General features: G+C 46.7%; 1 protein-coding gene across 2 annotated transcripts in view; it reads left to right on the plus strand.

The window, feature by feature from the left end:
* The window catches only part of GOLGA7B (golgin A7 family member B), a 35,944-nt gene extending 18,776 nt beyond the window's left edge, over window positions 1-17,168 (plus strand). Inside the window, exons 1-5 of one of the 2 annotated variants that reach the window (XM_083740081.1) lie at window positions 2,502-3,085; window positions 8,619-8,744; window positions 9,191-9,343; window positions 12,347-12,448; window positions 15,106-17,168. In XM_083740081.1, the coding sequence (XP_083596207.1) occupies window positions 3,074-3,085; window positions 8,619-8,744; window positions 9,191-9,343; window positions 12,347-12,448; window positions 15,106-15,213 (501 nt within the window). In that variant the 5' untranslated portion in view covers window positions 2,502-3,073 and the 3' untranslated portion in view covers window positions 15,214-17,168. Of the gene's footprint in view, window positions 1-2,501; window positions 3,086-8,618; window positions 8,745-9,190; window positions 9,344-12,346; window positions 12,449-15,105 lie in introns of those variants that run through there. The other variant, XM_083740080.1, reaches the window with a different exon arrangement.
* Window positions 17,169-17,768: the final 600 nt, after the last annotated feature.

The following is a 17,768-nucleotide window of genomic DNA, read 5'->3' on the forward strand; positions in this document are numbered from 1 at the left end:
CAGGTTTTTTTTTTGGGGGGGGGGGAGACACACCATGTCTGAAGATCCGTAAATGAAATTTTAGGCTGCACTTTGGGGAGCGCTGCACAGAATGGCAATGAGAGATACTAAAACATTTCCAGAGCAGAACTCCTCTGCAGATAATTACAGGTTCCAAGCACTAGGCATCATCGTTGGCTTTGGGCCAGGCATGCCCAGCATCTGCTCAGGTCGATGCAGCATTTCTGCTCATGCCAGCAAACAGCTGGATTACCACTGGCTCTCAAGCCTCCATTCTGCTGATGAAGTGCTCAACTGCAGGGTTGAGAAGCTTCTCAGCAATCCATATTGCTCCTTTAATTTGCCTGAATGACAAGATCCTCTGATAAATTTTTCTTGTGCCTTTGCACAATGCATCTGACAGGGTCCTGGGCTGTATGAATTGGGAAGAGATGGGAAGAATGGAGGAGGGCCAGAATGACAGGTTTGTCTTCAGGGTGAGGCAGAAGAAGCAAGTATCCTGGCTTGAGAGTTGGGTGTGGTTCTTCTGCAGGTGTATAAAGGGTTGAATTAGGCTTGCAGCTGATATTTATATGTGTGTGTCTGGGTATAAGTATGCATATCTGAAGTCTCTCTGAAGTAGCACATAATGACACTATATTTTTAGACCTAAGCATTTATTTTCCTTCCTTCTTTCCTTTTTTTCTTAAAGGTAGCACATATATATCACAGAAACATGCACAGCTAAACTATTCCTGCTATCTGCATGTATCTCTGTTTCCCTTATGTTGCTGATGTGAAGTTTTGGAACATTCAGAAACAATCACAATGTTCAAGACAGAGCACACAACAGTAAAAGGTTCATAAGCAGGCCAATTTCTACGAGGGGCTAGAGAGCTCAGCTTGGGTGGGGGAAGATTCACATAAGGCAGAAGAAATTATACCCATGTTGTTTATATTCCATGAAGTCTTCAGTACCCTATATAGCTCGTTGCCCCTTCTTTATGTCTGCTGAATAAATTCTGCAAACTAAGCAAAGACATGAAAATAATAAATGTGCATAATTCATAGAGCTTGCAGAATCCAGCCTTTTCCTTAGCACTGAACTCCATAATTCAGAGTACATTTGAAGGAGCAGCTGAATAGCAAGAGGCCCCAGGAGGTAAAGAAGACAAAGAGCAGATCCTGACGCAGAGCAGAGTGGGCATGAACTGAGAAACCAAAGGGAAGGATAAGGAAATAAGGCAAAATCCTAATGCAAGGATGATGAACCTGAGGCCCTCCAGATGTTATTGGATTACAATACCAATAATTCCTGGGTTGCTAATGGTGCTGATGGCACTTTGAGCTGAACAACATCTGAAGGGGCCAGGTTCACCATCTTTGCCCTAAAGAAAGGACAAGCAGAAGAGACAGTGAATTGAGAAAAGGATTAATCAGTGAGAAAGGTATTATGAACAAAGCTCCCATATGGCCTCAAGCAGTTGTGGAGAACATTTGGCTCCTCCAGATGTTGCTCAACTACAACTCCCATCATCAGGGATGGCCATGCTTGCTAGGGCTGATGGGTGTTGAGACAACAGTGACTGGTGGTCATCTGGAAGTTGCACTAAGGAGAAAGCAGAGCAGGCAAACCCCATAAAACAGGATAAGGGACCTTGTGCTGTTAAGAGAAAGGGTGAAGGCAGGCAAAGATGCTTTGGAGATTAGAAGGGTGTGGGTCAAGGAGAGTGATATGAGAACAGGGCTATTACTTCCAGGTGCCAGGAAACTTCCTGTACCTTTAAAAGTACTGTAAAAGGGAAAATCCAACCAAGGGTGAAAGAAGCCACACCAGGAACTGTAATTATTATTTTAATCAAATGGTCAAAGGTAAGGTACAGAAAATCTCTCAAGTTGCAAGTTTAAGGAGATAGCAAGGCCCAGAGATGCAGGCTTGAGTTTGAACTATTAACTAAGGGCACTGCATCTAAAGTTGCTCAATTGTAAACTCAGGAGAGGGGATACAAATATATTTAATTTCATGAAAAATTATGGTTTATTGGTATCTTTCAGTCCTGTTTGGGGAATATCATTCCCTGGAACAGGGAGAAAACCCCATTATCTTTAATTCCAAATAAACATTCAGAAATCATAAAATGCTTTTATCCACATTTCCCTCGGAAGATGAACACTCCCTGGCCAGTTCTAGACAGTAAACATGGAGGACCAAGTATAGTGCAGACACGCCACCCCAGGGAGGGCTATTCTGAAGGAGGCCCTTCTGTCGCTGTGCCCTAAGTGCCCATTAGTGCGGCCAATTAGTCAGCCCCACACCATATACCAGGTCTCCCTTAGGCTTGGTATGTGAGGGGTGGGTATGTGGCAGCTGGGGCCAAGCGTTCCCCATCAAAGAGAACTGCCCTGGAAGCGGAGGCAACAACACCCGCCAGCAACACCGGGACCCGAAGCTATGCGCTATCTCCCGCTTTGAGGCTGGGATGGCACGTGCCCCAAGTAGCCCGTACGCCGGCTCTCGGAAGACAAGCAGGAAACGAGCGCGAGCCCGGTTGCTCTTTTCCTTGCTCTGCACAGCTCCGCCTCTCGCCGTCCCTCCCGCGAGTCAGTGCCGGAGCCCGGCGCTCCAGCGTGGGGACACCCTGGGGGGATGCGGCTCCCACGAAGGCAGCCCGCCCCCTCCCCTTGTGGTGGAGATGCCATTCACTGAGGAAGCCTGAGCGTTGAGGCTGGGGGCGAGCGAAGCAGCGGTTGAGGAGGGGATCGCGCTGGGGGAGCGGGTCGTCAGCACCGCGGACAGCGCTAGGCGGGGCGCTTTGCCCCCGACTCCTGCGCCTCCGATTCCAGCACCAAGGACAGCGCAGAACTCTCCGCGCCCGTTGCCCACCGCGCTTCCCCGCCACGGACGCCGCCCCAGCCCTGCCGGTGGCAACAAGCTCCGGGGAGCCGAGCGCTTCCTCCGCCTGCGGCAACAGGGACATCGCCCTTAGGTCGGCTTCCTGAGAAAGGAGGAGCCTTCGTCACCAACCTGCTCTAGCCTCGGCTTCGGACTCCCGGGCTCCCGAGCAGCGTGGAGCAACCACGCTGGCAGCACAACATGGCAACCGAGGTGAGCAGCGCGGGGAAAGCACAAAACATAGGAGGAAGCTCTGTCGAATCATGGCAGCCGCCGGAAAGCATCTCCTCCTGCTTTGCCTGCCTAGTTTCTGCCCGGTGCGGTAGGAGATCGCCAGACCAGGCGACCCTCACCGAGACTGGCTGCTCCGGCACCGCATCCCCTGGGTTTGTTCTGCAGGCCCCAGAAGTCCCTTGTGCCTCCGACTTCAGCGCGGGTTAAAGAAAGGCAGCGCCGAGAGCCTCCGGCATGTGTCTGGGGCTAGGGTGGTTGGCACGTCATGGCTCCCTCCCCAGAGTGGCGCTTCCCCTGCTCCGCAATCCTGGGTCACTAAACAAGGCAGGGCATTGCTAATAGAGAACGAGACCTCGCTATGCTCAGTGGCTGAAGCAGTGTGTTTCTCTGGGTGCAGCGCAGGGAGTCTCATGGCAGTACCTGCCAGCGTCAGGCAAGGGGCAGGACGACGACAAGAGGAAGCCACAGGGCGAGGACAGCAGCACCCCTGATGCTTCCCCAGGCTGTCCTTGGCATGTGGCTCTGGTGATGGAGGATGAGACCACCTGTGGCATATGACTCTCCGGTTTAAGTGTGGGTCCCATTAATCAGCTTTGTGAATCACCGGCAGCCACCCCCACCCCACTGCTCCGTGTGGCAGGTCTCAGTGGTAAAGCCCTGGGACCTCCAGGTAGGACTGAGAGAGAGAGACCCCTGCCTGAAATCCTGGAGAGCCACTGCCAGCCAGTGTGGGCAATACTGAGCTAAGATGGACCAATTATGTGGCACAGCATAAGGCAGCTTCCTAGGTCCCTATGTGGGGTTCAGAGCAGAGCAGAAAGGGTGGGGAAACGGGGATCCAGCGGCGCTATCTCTCCAGGTGTCCTATAGCCAGAAGCTCTCCAAAGCCAGCTCCTTCATCTTACACCTCAAATCCATCCCTTAGGGCTGTTCGCCACAACCTATGCTCTTCACCTTCCTCCTCCCGCGCCACAAAACAAGGTCTTGTTTACTGTCGTTGTTGTGCTGCTACCGAGGCAAGATGCAGCAGCGAGCAGGCGAAAATGGTCTGAGCCGGAATGGGAACTACCGAAAGGTTGTTACTAGGGGAAAGGCGGCAGTTTCTAAATGCGGGTGGTTCGGCGGCGCGCGCGGGGAGGGGGGGGGGCTTGCAGCCTGCTACTAACGCCACAGCAAGGCATCCCTGTAAAAGGCCAAAGCATCTGAGCACACGGTGCGCACCGAACCCCTCCCCTGTAGAGTAGACCAGTTCCCCTTCCTGCTAGGAAAGTCAATAATTTTTATCCCAGCATCAGATCTTCAGCATCGCAGCCCTTGTTGCTGAGGTTAGGACCTCGGTTGACTCCCATCTTGCACATGCTCAGATTAAATAACCCTTGACTTGAGCCCAAACCCTCTTGAAAAAAACGAGCGGTGTTCCGAAATCCAGGTAGAAAACAACTGCTGACTTTCTCAACATCTAGGATGATTTATTAATATGGAGCACCCGAGATCCAATATAACAGAGCATGTGGGAAATTTAATGAGGTCAGAACCTGAGACATGCCTTTTTTTGAAGCCTTGTAAGGAGATGTCTAATAGGAAGGAAAGGTGTGCTCTCCCTGCCAGACAGGGTGGGGGCTGCTTGCAAACTGGGAAGAAATATAGGATTTCAACATGCCTCTAAACAAAGCCAGCATCAGACTGTGAACAGGCAGGATGACAGATTATCCTACACTTGCTTCCCAGGGGATCTGAAATGCCTCTTGGAAGGTTTGAAACTGGGCTGAAAGGATTTCTGGATTATATATACTGGCCAGCTACAGAAGTTTAAAAAGGTAAAGGGAAAGGACCCCTGACAGTTAAGTCCAATTCCACAAAGCTCATTAGAAACTAAAGGCAGTGGGATGGACCCTGGAGCTAAGAGGTGTGCAGTTCCATATCGATTCTTAATCACTCTGGGATTCGTCACAAATAGGAGAGGAATAGCTTGAGACACAAAATCTGCTGCCACCTCTTGGATTATCCATCACACAGCTCTAACTCCCAGCAGTCCTATTCAGGACTTTGCAAGCTGTCAATTGGCATATACTGTTGCAGTTAATTTCTGTTTTCTTTCTGTTACACCATTCTACATCTTTCAGTGTTGGTTTTAATGTTTTGGACCTGCTATGCTTCAACTCAAGCTGAGTAAATTTCAATAAGTTTTTTTTTTTGAGAGAACATAACAGCTAGATAGTTGGTTTTTTAAAATAGTTTTTGCCAAAAGTGCACTTTCTTGTTCTGTTAATAGCTTATTGACTTGTCACATCCTCATTCAGCATATTCCATTATAAATAATTGGCAAACCAATGAGTCATACAACCTGGAAAATCAAGCTACAGAATTACACCTCAATAACAACAAGGTGTTCCATACCTAACTATGTATTTTATCCTCACACTATCAAACCCTCAAAAATGACGTGTTTCCATCAAAATATTTTTGTGAAATTGATTTTTTCAGAAGGTTATTAAATAGTTCCAATTTTCCATATAGCTTCTAATTGTGTTAATCCTATTCCCATACTGAATCAAACAACATGTATTAACTTTATCAAGTAACAGATATTCCATGCATTCATAACTTTCATAGCTTTATTTTTCCAAATTGTTTTTGTGATTTCAATTCTTGCAGATATAATTTGGTTATTGAAAATCCTCTGGTTTTATCCATGTTCTCTGCTCTATAACACAGGAGAAACCTTAATGGTATTAAAGGCAATACAGAGAGAATGGGCTTTTACAGAATTGGTGTGTGTGTGTGTGTGTGTGAGTGAGTGTGTGTGTGTTTCAAAAAGATGGAAAAATAATGCAGTACAATGCAGAAAAATATAGGTAGTGCCAAGCTTATTTTCTTCTGACACAAATTTTGTACATCTCTATTTCTTTAAGCTTGCTTATTTATCCCTCTCTGTCTGATTAACTGTGTCTTTGAGAGTCTGTATGCAGGGCTTGGGAAGCTTCTGGAGAAAAGGCAATCTCCTTCAAAAGCAATTTAGTTCTGCTGCAGAACAAATTATAAGTATAGCTGGAAATACAGAATTAATAGGATTTTTTAAAATTTATTTTGGTTACCCACAGTTTAGTTCACACTCACATATACGATACATCATTGCATGGGTCAAACACAGTGGACCTTACTCCACATGGAACCAGGACACTTTGAAAGAATAAAGAAAAGTGTCTGGTTATACCAGTAATTTTTCAGAACTGTTTGGATACTTCATAAAGAAGGAAACTGCATGAGGTTTTAAAGGCTTAGATAATCTGGGTTTAGGAAATGAAAGTGTCAAGAGAACACAAAAAGTAATATGGCATGACAAAGACGAAGATGCTGAGCATAATTGTAAGGAACAAGTGACTCAATGTATTGTTTCATGCATTTTATGCAGTTTAATTATTACTGTGACACAATATGGTAGGGCAGAAATGGGTCGTGAACCCAGGATTACCCACACCGAGTCTAATGCTCCAGTTATTGAGGCACACTGCTCAGTTGTGTGTGTGTGTGTGTGTGTATACACCCCACCCCACCCCTTCTGGATGAAATAGGACCAGAAAGGAAACGCCCATTAGAATTGCCAAGGGATATTCAGCTACAAGCTGGCAGTTTATGAAGTTATATTCATATAGTCACAAATCTAGGGGCGGCTGGAACAACTCAGAGTGTTTAACAAAAATGTTTATAATGGGTTAGCCTCAGGAAGGATACACACTTTTACTCCCTAAAGTTATGTGACAGATGTCTGCAGTGTTTATGGAAGATCTTGCTTTGGGGTTGTAGTTCTTGAGCCTACGTTAAATAAAGAGACAGATGCAAAGGCTAGACCAGTGTTTCCCAACCTTGTGCCTCCAGCTGTTTTTGAACTACAACTCCCATCATCCCTGACTAGCAAGACCAGTGGCAAGGGATGATGGGAACTGTAGTCCAAAAACAGCTGTAGGCACAAGGTTGGGAAACACTGGGCTAGACTCCATATCAGCTCGAGGCTCTTACCTTTTTGCCATGCATGATCTGCTGCTCTTACTTTTTATCTGTGTCTTTGGCTGGCTGGGATTCAAACTGGAGGTGGGATGAGTCTGTACATTCGGCTCAGTCCAGTCTCAGAGTTGGCTGGCAACCAGGGGAAGAAAGAGTGTTTGGGGAGCCTAAAAACCTCTGTGGTTTATTCTGGAAGAACTTGTTTTTGCTTTGTTAGGTGTGTCCCTTCAATTGAGGTCATCCTGTGATCTTTTCTATATGTTCCTGCCAGCTCCACTCTTTGTAAGATATATAACCCCAGAGTTTCAGGTTTTCCAGTCATTGATGGTCTTGGGAACCTGCTCCATTTCTTACTACAAAGCATCTTGCCAAGTTCCATTGATAGTCCTCTTGCTCCAACAGCAGCAGGCACATGTTGCTTGTATATAGGGATAGCCCATAAAATGCAATAGGAGGGCTGATTCACACATGGATGTTGCACAGTTCTCAGCCAATAATGTGCACTGCCTCAGTCGGAAATCACTATCTGTTGTGATATAAAAGCTTCATGATGTTTGATCTACGACGACTGTTTTATACATCTAAGTTACTAGCTAATGAATATGGATGTATGAATTTACTCCGTGTCTAACCTTCAAACTGCATTTCCAAATCTAAAATCCTTACCAGTATTCTAAGGTGATGTTGAAGAGATAAGGAACTGTGTTATAATCCACTGCAGCAGGGCTTACCAGTGTTGTGAACTATAGTCTCATAGAACATACCGTATTTTCAATCAGTTTTGGGTAGGATTGCAATGCTGAATTGGTTAAACAGCTGTTGAATGGCCTTCTGGTCAACTAAAGAGATGCCCTCCAATTAAGTAGCAGATCAAAACAACTGTTCTTTAAATGCAAGCAAGTGTCAGATGCCATCTTAGAAGAGTCATTCTTGCTTCTTGCTCACACAAGGAGGGAGGGAATGCCTCTTCTGAGATGGTGCTCTCAATGAAGAGTGGCACATCATCAAAAAAACAATGGGTGGCATCCAAACCTGTGCAAGCCATGTTCCATTTGTGCAAAGTAACTCACCTTCCTCCCCTCTCCCCCTGCACCCTCAAAATCTACTCCAGAGTGTTTGTGGGGATGGCTGAAGGGGAGATGAGAGAAGGGGATATTTCCATTGCACAAGCAGAAATTAGTTGCATGAGAAGAGCAGCACTGACTACAACCCAAAAGCAGTACCCCATAATCATAACTTAAAAAAAAATATTTGTATCCAAGTCAATGTAGATTCAGGGACTCTTTAGAGCAGGGGTGAAGAACCTGCAGCCCTCCAGGTGGTGTTGGGCTCCATCTTCCACCAACCCCTGCTAGCATGAACAATGGATAAAGAGAGTTGTAATCCAGCAATATTTGGAGGGCCACAAATTCCTGCCTTAGATGCATGGCATCAGGGTATGCTGTGAGCTTCCCCCACTGTTCTAGAAGGCACCTTTGCCTGTTGTAACCACCTGCCTCTGCTCTTCCAGGTCCACAATCTCCAAGAACTACGGCGGAGTGCTTCCCTGGCCACCAAGGTCTTTGTTCAGCGGGACTACAGTGATGGGACCATCTGCCAGTTCCAGACCAAATTCCCTCCAGAGCTGGACAGCCGGGTACAGCCAGTTTTCTCACAGGGTTCATGCTGACTGGTGAAGTAGGTGACAAATCCTTATGTCAGACGAAGGCATTGTAGTCTGGATGCCAGTGAGAGCAAGGTGTTAGTGCACCAATGATGTTTCAGATGCTCTAGAAATCTTAAGCTGCACAGAGTGGTTTCCTGCCTTCTTAAAAACCTGGGGTATGCCTCATTTCCTTTTATGATTTATTCTAACCTGTTAGCTGTTGTGATCATATACAAAATGCATAGCAGACCATCTTGCTCAAAGATCTGAACACACACATTTCCATTCCACCGTACACCTGCTCTTGTTTCATTGCTCCCTTCTCTGATAGCATCTATTATTTTGCACTGGGGGAAAGATGGGCGCCATAAACAATCGAATGCCCTCTTGTGCATACATCTTATGGCATCCTTTCTCTTTTTTTCTCCTCACCAAAGATTGAGCGGCAACTTTTTGAAGAAACTGTGAAGACCCTCAACAACTTCTATGCGGAGGCTGAGAAAATAGGGGGCAGCTCCTACCTGGAGGGATGCCTGGCCTGTGCCACAGCCTACTTCATCTTCCTCTGCATGGAGACCCGCTATGAGAAGGTTTGGAGCCACAACATGCATTGTATTGTGATACAACAATTGACGTTGTTGTTATATAATATTGATTGGTCAATATGGAGTGTGTAAGTTAAATGAACCACCTGATTATCCACGTTCATAAGATGTAGATGCCTTGTTTCTCCCATATTTAACAATATCCTGTCCAACCTCTTCTTGTGCCAATAATCTCAATTTGTGAATCATTGGGGTTCAGGGTAAAGGTAAAGGGACCCCTGACCATTAGGTCCAGTCATGACCGACTCTGGGGTTGGGGCGCTCATCTCGCTTTATTGGCTGAGGGAGCTGGCGTACAGCTTCCGGGTCATGTGGCCAGTATGACTAAGCCGCTTCTGGTGAACCAGAGCAGCGCACGGAAATGCCGTTTACCTTCCCACCGGAGCGGTACCTGTTTATCTACTTGTACTTTGACGTGCTTTTGAATTGCTAGGTTGGCAGGAGCAGGTACCAAGCAACAGGAGCTCACTCCGTTGCGGGGATTCGAACTGCCGACCTTCTGATTGGCAAGTCCTAGGCTCTGTGGTTTAACCCACAGCACCACATCATTGGGGTTAGGATGAACTAAATAGGATACAAAGGGTTACCATCCAGAAATGTTGTGATCACAACTATTGTAGCAAAGCTATAGCAAACTGACACTATGCTCAGTGCATATGGTGCTGAAGCACTCAGAAATTAGAATGCCAAGCTGATGTTTTTATTTCTATACTTGCATTTATTTACTTAATTGTGATAGTATGTGATCTGAATCCTGAATCCAAACAATGCAGGATCATGTAGACAATGAAGTCGCATTGGCAGAGTTTTTATGATAAGCTGATGGCAGGAATCCAGTGAACACTTGGCTCATGCATATGGACTGAAGGATTACTTGCACATAATGAACACCTAGAGCAGGAGTGTCAAACTCAAATTCATCGGGGGCCGCATCAGCAGTTTGGTCACCCTCAAAGGGCCAGTTGTATCTGTAGGACTATGTGTCCACTCTTTATTATCATAAATTATTGTCACTGCATTCAATTATTACTGTTTTTTGTAATAATGTAAGTAATAACTAGCTCTGAAAGCAGAAACATAGTCAGAATAATGGCAAGTAGATATTCAAATGTACAATTATTGTACAATTTATTGAAAAATGATTTTTGGTAACAGACAGTAATTTATTTTTTAAAAACATACAAATATCGCCAAACACTGTTTATTACACATATGGCAAACACAAGGCAGCCGTTGGATCTGTCACACCACAGGATGGCATGCGCCCAATATAAAAACAAGTGGAGGTTTCCTGAATGCATGTAAAGTGGAGGTTTCCTGTGTAGAACGGCTGGCGCCGCTAGAGGGCAGACGTTCTCTGGCTTGTAGGCTGCCGTGCATGCGCTGAAGAGGCGGCTTTCTTGTGTCAAAAAAAAACAACCGAGAATAAAAGGTGAAGGCTGGCGGCCGGCGGTGGCTACACGGGCCACATGGCGAGGTCTGGCGGGCCGGATTCGGCCCGCGGGCCTTGTGTTTGATACCCGTGACCTAGAGTTTCAAGAGTGGAGAGAGAAGCCCAGTGTGGACACATCCTCATTCTTTGGTTTTGTTCTTTAGAGTCCCCCCCCCCCACCTCCTGGTTGCGTCTGCAATTTGCTTATCTCTAACAGCAGGTAGGCAGGACCTTAAATATTCTTGCCTAGTAAAGAGCTCTGGTAGAACAGAACCAGGGAGACCTGCAGCAAAATGTTGCAGTGTGGAATGTTCTTGGGCTCCTCCAGATGACCTGTTTACTAGCACAAAGTTTTCAGGGCAACTTTACAGTATCTCCTCTTCTCTTTATTGAGAATCCCTCCTGAATTGTTTGTGGGGAGGTTATATGACTTCCTGTTAACAGACCATCATCACACACTTTTTAGTGAACTTCCTCATCACTTTCCTTCCTGCAAAAAGTCTGGAACTTTTTAAAAAGTAGATATGTTGTGCCACAGCACTTAAACTGTGACAACCAAGATTTCTGGTATGCAATGAAATTCTTCCTGCGATATAGTGACAGTCTGTTCAGTACCCTCCCCAGGATACTCCATTACATTTTCCACCCAATCAGTTTTCCTCCCTCCACCCACATGCTGCAATAGTATTCCATGGCCACTGAACATGTTCTTTTTGGGGTCCCCCATAATTTCCCCCCTAAAGATTCTTTATACTTCTGCAAAAGTTAGAGTTTCCTGAAGCCTGTTGATACTTCCCTCTTGCCCATAGCTGTCTTAGCTTCATAAGCAGTGGTACTGATGTCTGAACATAAGAAACAGAGGGAATAATGAGCAGGACTAAAAGGGAAAGGTACATGATTTAAACTGACAGCCTGTTTCAAGCTGTAGGGAATGCTTTCTTTGTCACAGGTTTTGCTCAAAATGTCAGACTTGACAACTCACTATTTTCCAGGGTTGGGAAAATATTCATAAATAGCAGAGCATTCTGGTACACTTAACAGCTCTCCCTTCGGGTTTTATACATTTCATCTGAATGTAGCTCTACCTTTTTGTGAGGTCTTTAGCTAATTTAGATTGGGCTCCCACGCATTCAAGATGTGATGCAGTCATTCACAGGGGCACATAAATAGCGTAGGAGAGAGGCTAAAATAATTATTTTGGTTTCACTTACAAAAAATGTTCTCAGGCAGATAGTAGGGCAACATGCTCTGTGTAGGAGCACAGTTAGGCAATAGAGTGACTTGTCTTGGGAAACTTTCAAAGATTGATGGTTATCAATCAGAGATTACTGAAACTGGGAATGGGATATCTAGGTCAACACTAGCTTCTGTAATTGAGGTGTTTCATCTGTTGCGGTTTCATGAAACACCTTTTCCTTCTTGAAGTAGGTGAATCCAAGAACTTCAGAGGATCCCAGTAAATTAAATGGATCATCTTCCCTATATTTTGTGTCTCATTCTCTGGGGCTACATCTTCGCCAAATAGTTGCTGAACGCTTGTCCAATTATCTCACCAGGTTCTGAAGAAGATCTCCAAGTACATCCAAGAGCAGAATGAGAAAATCTATGCTCCTCGAGGGCTGTTGCTGACAGACCCAGTGGAACGGGGCATGCGAGTTGTATCCTTCCTGGTTAGCACCAAAGGGGAAAGGGGAAGATATGGTCACCATATAGATCGCTCTACTTACCCGTGTGGATGACTCTCAGCAACACACACACACACACACACACACACACACACGACCATTTCCTGTGTCCCAGCTGAGATTCTCTGCTCCAAATTCAGTTGTGGGATTGTGCTACTTAGTCTTCTTACTTATTTTACAGTGTTTGTTTACTGCTTTCTAAGCACAGTGGCTCAAAGCAGTTCCCAAAAATAAAATCAGATCTACAGGCAGATGATATTACTCTACACAGCAACAAATCTGGAGTCCCAAGTGCTATCAGTGATATTTCGAACAATAGCATTGTGTGACTCTGCTCCCTTGACAAGAGTTTGGGGAAATGGGGCAATATAAGGCTGAAGTTTTTAGCAACATAGGAAACTGCCTTATATGAAGCCAGACCATTGTCCCATCTTGCTCAGTACCACTGAGCTATGACCCTTCCTAACTGCTGCTCACTTTTCTGCTGCTCTCAGCAGATGGGATCAGCTGGTTTGAGGCACAGTGTGTGGACAGTGATGTCTAAAGTAACCCCCCCAATTCCCTTTGCTGGTCTTGCTGCCTCCCCAGGTTCACCACAGTGCCACAGGAAACGACCCTTGCTCCCAAAGGGGCTACCAGGCCTATGCTTAGCAGCCAGAGGTTTTTGGTCTTTGTGGAGGCAAGCTCCTTCACCAGAGGTTGTGTCCAGCTATTGCGGCTTCTGGCTCTGCTCCCTTGAAGGGATGTGGTGGCCAAGAAGAAGTGGGTACTGAAAGGCCCATGTTTTCCCTCCAACCCACCAAGCATTCCTGCTGCCTCTAGTGCTGCCAGGACTCACAGTTTCCTGAACTCGTCAGCAAAATGTATTTTAGCCTTCAAAAACACCAGCAAAACACCGTAGGGATTATAAAGGATGTGCTTGGGATGTGTTTGTTTAGAGCTTTAAAACTTTGCTCTTCAGATGAAAAAGGCTTGCAAAGACCAAAAATAAAACAGTCCCTGCCCTCGGGCTCACAATCTAGGGGACACAGCACAAAATGAGAGATTTGGGAGGGAAGAGGTAAAAGCAAACTCAGGTGCAAATTTTTAGTTACGAAGAACATCTCATAATGGAAGGCAGTAGCATATAGCTTTAGGGCTGTCCCTGCAATAGTGAGCATGCAATACATTCATGGGGCAACGGCTACTTTTGTGTAAGGAAAGATTAACTGTCTTATCATGTCAAAACAAAAAAAATTCCTTCCAGTAGCACCTTAAAGACCAACTAAGTTAGTTCTTGGTATGAGCTTTCGTGTGCATGCACACTTCTTCAGATACACACCTGTATCTGAAGAAGTGTGCATGCACAGGAAAGCTCATACCAAGAACTAACTTAGTTGGTCTTTAAGGTGCTACTGGAAGGATTTTTTTGTGTTTTGACTATGGCAGACCAACATGGCTACCTATCTGTAACTGTCTTATCATGTGCCTGCTTACTCTCTCAAACATAAGTTTCACTTAGTTCAGTAATACTTATTCCCAAGTTAATAAAGCATTGCACATTTTCAACTATTTGGCTTAGATAAGTGGTGGTTAAGGAGTGGAAGTAGACAGATATGAAACTATGACTATGGAGCAACCTTCTTTCACCTTCTGTGTGATATCATACAGCAGGAATGGAAAACCTGTCACCCCACAGATGTTCTTAGGTTCCAGCTCCCATCAACGCCAACTAACTTGGTTGGCCAGTAGTCTGGGATTATGGGATGGAACCAACAGATTAAGGGCACGTCCATACTTCTGCTTGTCATGCCACTTTCCCTGGGGTAATGCAGCTCTTTACCGCTGAATCGGAGCAAATGTCAATTGGGTTTTCCATGGACTGACACTTGCTCCAATTCAGCAGTAAAGAGCGGGTTTTCCTGGGAAAAGAGGTGGGGCAAACAGAAAACCTCTGGGACCTGTTCTTTCTAGGTGAGGGATAAGTGGAAGTGAGCAGAAGCTCCAACAACACAGGATGTCAACCCCTTCTGTAGAAGAAGGCACCTGATGTCAGAGAAAAACAGATGAGGCATATTTTTACCCAGTGCATAGTTGACTTGTGGAAGCACAACAACATGTATTTGAGACAGAGCAACTGCCTGAAAGGTGCGCTGTCATTTCATACTTCAGCTGCACATGCCAAACTGTCTGAGGTTGGAACAGTCAGAAACTTGCTCTTACCAGATAAGCTGAAGTCTTACAACAGGGGTGAGGAAACGTCTTCAGTCTGAGGCCTCGTTTCCTCGTGAGGAACCTCCCAAGGGCTACTTGCTAGTGGTGGGTGATGCCAGAGGCAAAGCTGGGTGAAAGATCAGATGGGACTCTTCCAGCATAAATCAGAAGTTTATATACATACATCTGTCCAGCCAGGCAGAAGAACTCAAGGTGGGCATACAGCAAGATTGTCCCAGGAGAGGCATGGCCTAGGGAGTTTCCTAAAGGCTGGATGGAGAGATCTGGAGGGACACAGTTGGCCCCTGGGCTGGAGGTTCCCCACCCTGTCCTACAGCATTGTCAAGCTCTTTGTGCATTTGTGGCTGCTGAACAGGGGTGCGCAAGGCTACTAGCTCTCCTTGTTCCCTGTGTCCTCCTTATCCTCTTGCCCACAGATCGAGATCTCCATCTATGAGGATCGTTGCAGCAGTTCCAGCTCTGGCAGCTCAAGCAGCAGCAACAGCAGTGCTGGTGGCGGGGGTGGGGGAGCCGGGGGCCGGTGACTGGCACAGAGTCCCGGCAGGGATTTGTACTGCCGGGACGACGGTGTCTCCGAGATCCGCAGACTGCGCTACCAGAGCACCCGCTTCTGAGCAGCCCCAGGGGGGTTGGGGTGCCGGCAAGGAGGGTTGGGGCACCCCTGGGGAGGGGCTTGTGACAACCAGCGGGGGGCAAAGTCCTTGTAAGAGGATGCTTGGCCTCAGCCCCAAATGAGCCCAGTCTCTCCATGGCTCAGAACCTGGATAACCTGAATTGACACTTCCTGCGGGCTCCTGGGGACACTCCTGCCCACCCCCTCCCTGGGATGTCCAAATGTGTCATTCTCCAAGTCCTGTCCTCACAAGCTGCAGGTACACAAATACACCGTCCGAATGCACCCTCTTGCTCAAGGTCAAATGACCAGTAAAGACCAGCCCAGCATGGTGAGGTGGGGTGGGGTGGGGTGGAGTGTGGGTGAGGGAACTGGTGGTTTTGGGACCCTGTGACAAGCCTTTCCCTGAGCACCACTGTCCTCTCCCCTCCTGCATTGGCACTGACCCCCCATCCTAGCTCCTGTCTTTTGCTTGCTGCTGTGCATGCCATTCTCCTGGCACTTTAGGCATGGTCTGAGCATCCAACATCCACAGTGCTGTGATGGGGCCCCTGCAAGTGCTTTGCCCACCTTCCCCTCCCTCCTGCAGGGTGCTGGTACTGGCAGAGACATGCCCTCTCACAGATTCCAGGATGGACTCTGTACTAGGGCACATGCCTCTTGCGCTGGATCCTTCTGAGGTAACAGAGGGACAGGGGCATTGTAAGGAGCCACAGGAGGATGTGAGGCAGCAGCACTGCCCCCCTCTGGTGGGATAGCAGCACGGATCCTGTCGAGAACTATAGAGTCTTCCAAAGTTGAAAGACTGCACCTTGCCACCTCTGACCAGGTGCAACAGGTTTTCCAGTTCAACGAGGGATCACGGAGAGCATCAGAAGATGGGAGATGTTGGAGGTGCTTTAGTGGAGAGGCCTCTGGCTCCTCAATTCCTCAGCTCATCCCAGTCCAATAAGCATCTTTGGGATTATGTATGTAAATATTTAATATAGCCCTGGCTACCAAAGCTCCACCCCTCCCTTCACCCTTACACCACATTTGGCAAACAGAAGAAAGAGGAAGGAGGATGAAAATTCCGAGGTGGGTATGGAACCCTGCAATATTTGACCCACTTCCCTAGAGCACAGGTGTTTTGCAGCATCACCTTATCACTTGCATGCACAAGTTGTCTCCTTGCTGCATGCTCCCTCTCCCTCCTTCCTGTAAATAGCTTCCTGGGCCCCCCCTATGTATGTTTGAGACCCTTTTGGTTCTGGAGCTTCAGTACCTCTTCTCTGAGTCCCCAGTGCCATTCTGTGAAACGAGATGGGAAGGCAAGGGGGAGACGACTGAGCCACTGGGTCAGTGGTCTGGGCCCCCCCAATGTACAGGTGTCCAAGCCATGGGCAAAGCCTGCCACCGCTTCTGGCAATGGACAGCAGCTCCAAAAATGCTTCCAGCTTCTCACACACCACCCGTCCCATGCACAGGTAGATGTCCTTGTGGGGGTGGGGGTCACTCAGTATAAGACTTTGTTTGCACCCAGCTGTGGAGGGGGAGATTGTTGGAGGGTAGACACCAGGCTGTTTTGGATGCTTGGCCTGGGCAAACTCAGCAGTCACTCCACTACTTCGTTAGTGCTCCAAACTTCTTGATTTCAGAATGGGATTTCCTCCTTTTTGATGGTGGGGAAGAATGTGTTTGGCTGCAGAGGGCATCACAAATGCATAGAGGTTAAGCCAATGGGACCCTGGGAGGGTTTTCCCCTGTACCCAGATGCCCTGAGAAGCTGCTCCCCATGCCATATATTGGACTCATGGATCTGGTCATAGTTGTATCCCTCTGACTCTACATGAAAACTTCTGACAATAAACTAGAAGTGAGAATCTACCAGTGTTGCTTTCTTCCTATCCATTCTCTTAATAAATAATAGACCTGGCTCCCACACATATATTTCATTCACAGCCACCCATGCTGTTGTCTTAAGGCTGCATAACCCATTAGTAGCAATGATTCCCATGAATTAAAATATAAAAGTATAGTATGCATTGCCTGGATGATCAAGAACTATCAGCAGGCTTACACTTTTAGGCTTACGCTTTAATTGGACCTTTATTCATATGCTTGATTATAGAGCCACTGATGCATGGTTGAAGTATGCATTTAACATTTAATTGATGCTAACACTGCTCTTGAAACAAACAAGACAGATGCTGGAATCATGATTGCACCAGAGATTTTGCTGGTTTCGTATGCACTATGCAGATTCACCTGTTTCGTTTGAAGATATCAATGGAGCTGATATGCAGCTGACCTGCTGCCTGGCTTGGTGGTACTCATACACAGGTAGGTCTGCAGGCAATTGCTCTAAGTCTAAAGCTAGCAAATGAGCTTCAAGAGAGACAGGTTTTCACATGCAGATTGTCTCACCGATGTGAACTATGCAAAGAAACAAAGTGGGTTTGTGTAAAAGGCCCTGTACCCTTCCAG

This window comes from Podarcis gaigeae (genome assembly GCF_964106915.1).
Source record: "Podarcis gaigeae genome assembly, chromosome: 5".
Lineage (NCBI taxonomy): Eukaryota > Metazoa > Chordata > Lepidosauria > Squamata > Lacertidae > Podarcis > Podarcis gaigeae.